General features: G+C 36.0%; 2 protein-coding genes across 5 annotated transcripts in view; both read right to left on the bottom strand.

Moving 5' to 3' along the window:
- Positions 1-2,013, bottom strand: part of tdrd6a (tudor domain containing 6a) — a 16,245-nt gene extending 14,232 nt beyond the window's left edge. For all 4 annotated transcript variants that reach the window (XM_016496420.1, XM_016496422.1, XM_016496421.1 and 1 more), the window contains exon 1: positions 1,754-2,013. The gene's annotated coding sequence lies outside the window, so the exon portion shown is untranslated. The remainder of the gene's footprint in view (positions 1-1,753) is intronic.
- Positions 2,014-2,459: 446 nt separating this feature from the next.
- sf3b6 (splicing factor 3b, subunit 6) overlaps positions 2,460-3,091 on the bottom strand; it is a 2,828-nt gene continuing 2,196 nt past the window's right edge. Inside the window, exon 4 of the mRNA XM_016496279.1 lies at positions 2,460-2,803. Coding sequence (XP_016351765.1) covers positions 2,714-2,803 — 90 coding nt within the window. The 3' untranslated portion in view covers positions 2,460-2,713. The remainder of the gene's footprint in view (positions 2,804-3,091) is intronic.

Raw genomic sequence — 3,091 nt, 5'->3', positions numbered from 1 at the left:
TCTTAACCAGCAAATTCGTTGATGCTCTAAACGAAAACCGTTTCGTATATCGACACGAAATCCATAACTTTGTGCCAGCTTGGTCTGTAGATGATCCGAGTCAAATTTGGTGAAAATTGGACTAACGGTCTAGGAGGAGTTCGAAAAAGTAGGTTTTCAACATGTATCAAAATGGCGGACAGGAAGTTCAGCCAATTATGGCAAAATTGGTATCGATGTTCTCAGCATGACGCAAGGAATCTATAAACATCAGTCTCATTACAATATTATAATGTATGCAAAAGTTATTAGCATTTTTATAAATTGCTTTATAACTTTTGACCACAAGGTGGCGCTGCGCCCAAACTGTTTGAGTGCCATTAGGGCATGGTGCTGAAGATGCATACCGATTTTCGTAATAAACACCGAATCTAAAGCCAGTTTTGTTATTTTTGGCCAAACCATTCAGATGTTATAAGCAAAAATATGCATTTTTCATATCTCCTGACCACTAGGGGGCACTGCGCCGAAACACTGCAGGTAGTCTCAGGTCATGCTTGTTATAACACACACCAAGTTTGGTCTCAATACGCCAAACCGTTGCGGAGCTATAGCCTCACATCCATTTTTACGTGCTTTTCGTAGAATTCCTTCGTGCGTTATTCGAGAACGGTGGGACGAATCAACTTGAATTCCATAACTTTTTGCCAGCATGGTCTGAAGATGATCTGAGCCAATTTTGGTGAGAATCAGACAAACCGTCTAGGACGAGTTCGAACAATTAAAAATAGCGAAAAAACTAAACCTTGCAATTTTTGAATTTTGGTGTTCATTCGACTCGGCACGAGCTACGGATTCAGAGGAAAAAGGAATTTTCATTTTGTGCCTTATAGTTCAAAAGTTATTAGCATAAAGAAATTGCAACTTTGGACAAGTGGTGGCGCTAGAGAGTTGGAGTTAGAGACTCCAAACTTGCTGTGGTTAATGTTGAGACTGTCCTCTATCAGTGTGCCAAATTTCACAACTTTCCCGCAAGCGGTTCTATGGGCTGCCATAGACTTGCGGCGGAAGAAGAAAAATGACGCTAACGGATACAATAGGTGCCACCGCACCTTCGGTGCTTGGCCCCTAATTACCCAAGTGTAATTAGACATTATAAAGCGTGTTGGAAGGAGTCTGCCAACTGATTTTTCTCACAGGTGAGTTTAAAGGCAACAGGTGCAGCCTCTGATTGCCAACACATTAAATTCATATATAGGATCATTAACTGATATACACTTACAAAAAAAGAGCATTATATAGTTACTCTAATTATGTATTATTGTCTTACATGTCAAATACACTGGTCCATAAATTTAAAATGGTACAGTAACCTTCAACTTCATATTTAGCGTCAGCTGTGTCAGTTTTGACAAACCTTTGAAAATTCCCGAAAATGACATTAGATGAGGTCGCGTCAGTAAAGCGTCAGGTCTGTCAGTATGCAGCACAGCGTGAATAAAACGCAGCAAGTAACGTTAACTGGATTTTGGCTCTTGCGCAACAAAACGCAAAGAAACTTATACATTCAATGTTAAGCTTACTCCCTCAAAAAGTAAAGTAAATTCGATTTAATAAACTCAATAATAAACCACTCAGTTTCAAAGTTGTGACGTTCCTTTAGCAGTTTGCGAACACTTAAAACGGGACAAAACCATTTATGTCGATCATTTGAATCGACACACATTTAATAGATAACGCCTATATGAAACAAACCTTTATGACAAACACTTACCACTTCAGGGTATATTCCGCTTTTATTTCAGTGTTGACCAAGGACATCTTGGCTTCTTGTGTGGGATCGAGGAGGATTAACTTAACGGCTAAGAACCGAACAATGGATTTTCACCCGTGATACTTATTAGTTTTAGCGAACAGCTAAGTTTCAGTTACACGAAAATCGGGGAAAACGAACTACTTCTATATCCGATAATTTAACTAAGAAATGAGGAGATACTAACTAGATGCCACGAATGTTGCTTTCGCGCCTCGTTCTCGCGCATTCACCTGATTGGCTCATTTAAGGTCAGATGGAAGTTCATTAAAAGATGGAGGCAACAATATTTAACAAAGTTAAAATCCTAATCCAACGCAAGCTATTTAATTATTAATGTAGTGTATTACTATAAAGATTAAGACTGTAATGAAATTAATTTCAGGTTAATGTTTTTTTTTGAATGCAGTTTCTGAAAATGGAATTACAGAAAAAATAAGTATATAGTATATAAAAAAATAAGTATCTTTTTAAAAAGTAATATACAGTATATGAACTTATATGCAATATTTTATTGATTACCAATGAAATGTGAATCCAAAATATTTACCACTCAAATCATTGTTCATTATGAATTTTAATTTTTACAAATCTAGCCGATTATAACTACTGTGTACTAGTTTACATGTGTAATAAAAATGTGCAAATAAGACACCAGGCAGATATATTAAAAAAGAAAAACACTGATTTTAATAAAACAAATGCTGATGAACAAATGCCACTTTATTCAATATTAACAGAAAACTAATTGAAAAAGACATTAGGTCAATATATAACAAGACTTCAGGCCAAGTAATGAACACTGTTCAACTTCAACAGCTACAATTTTTTGGGGTAAAAATCATTACTTAAAGGGGTAAAGTGAGAAGGATATGGGTGCAAGAAAGAATAATAGAACAACAGAAATAAAAAAAATGTTGACTATTTCGGTGGGTCTGTGTTTATCCCGTACTTCTCTTTGAGAAGTTTCAGCTGCTCCTCCTTTTTCTTTGTGTCCATTTTTTGGAAAGCCTGGGAGGAAAAAACAGGTAACATTCGAGTTTTGTATCACACTCGATAAAATTTACTTTGAAAGTAACTGCCAAAATGAATAGTTGGACAATAGTCCAACTACCACATTATTATTATTTAAATAATAATAATGAGGTAGTTGGACTATTGTCCAACTATTCATTTTGGCAGTTACTTTCAAAGTAAATTTTATCGAGTGTGATACAAAACTCGAATGTTACCTGTTTTTTCCTCCCAGGCTTTCCAAAAAATGGACACAAAGAAAAAGGAGGAGCAGCTGAAAATTCT

This window comes from Sinocyclocheilus anshuiensis, unplaced genomic scaffold (genome assembly GCF_001515605.1).
Source record: "Sinocyclocheilus anshuiensis isolate Anshui unplaced genomic scaffold, SAMN03320099.WGS_v1.1 scaffold306, whole genome shotgun sequence".
Classification (NCBI taxonomy): Eukaryota; Metazoa; Chordata; class Actinopteri; order Cypriniformes; family Cyprinidae; genus Sinocyclocheilus; species Sinocyclocheilus anshuiensis.
The sequence above is the reverse complement of the archived record's forward strand: the minus strand, read 5'-3'. Positions and strand labels throughout refer to the sequence as shown.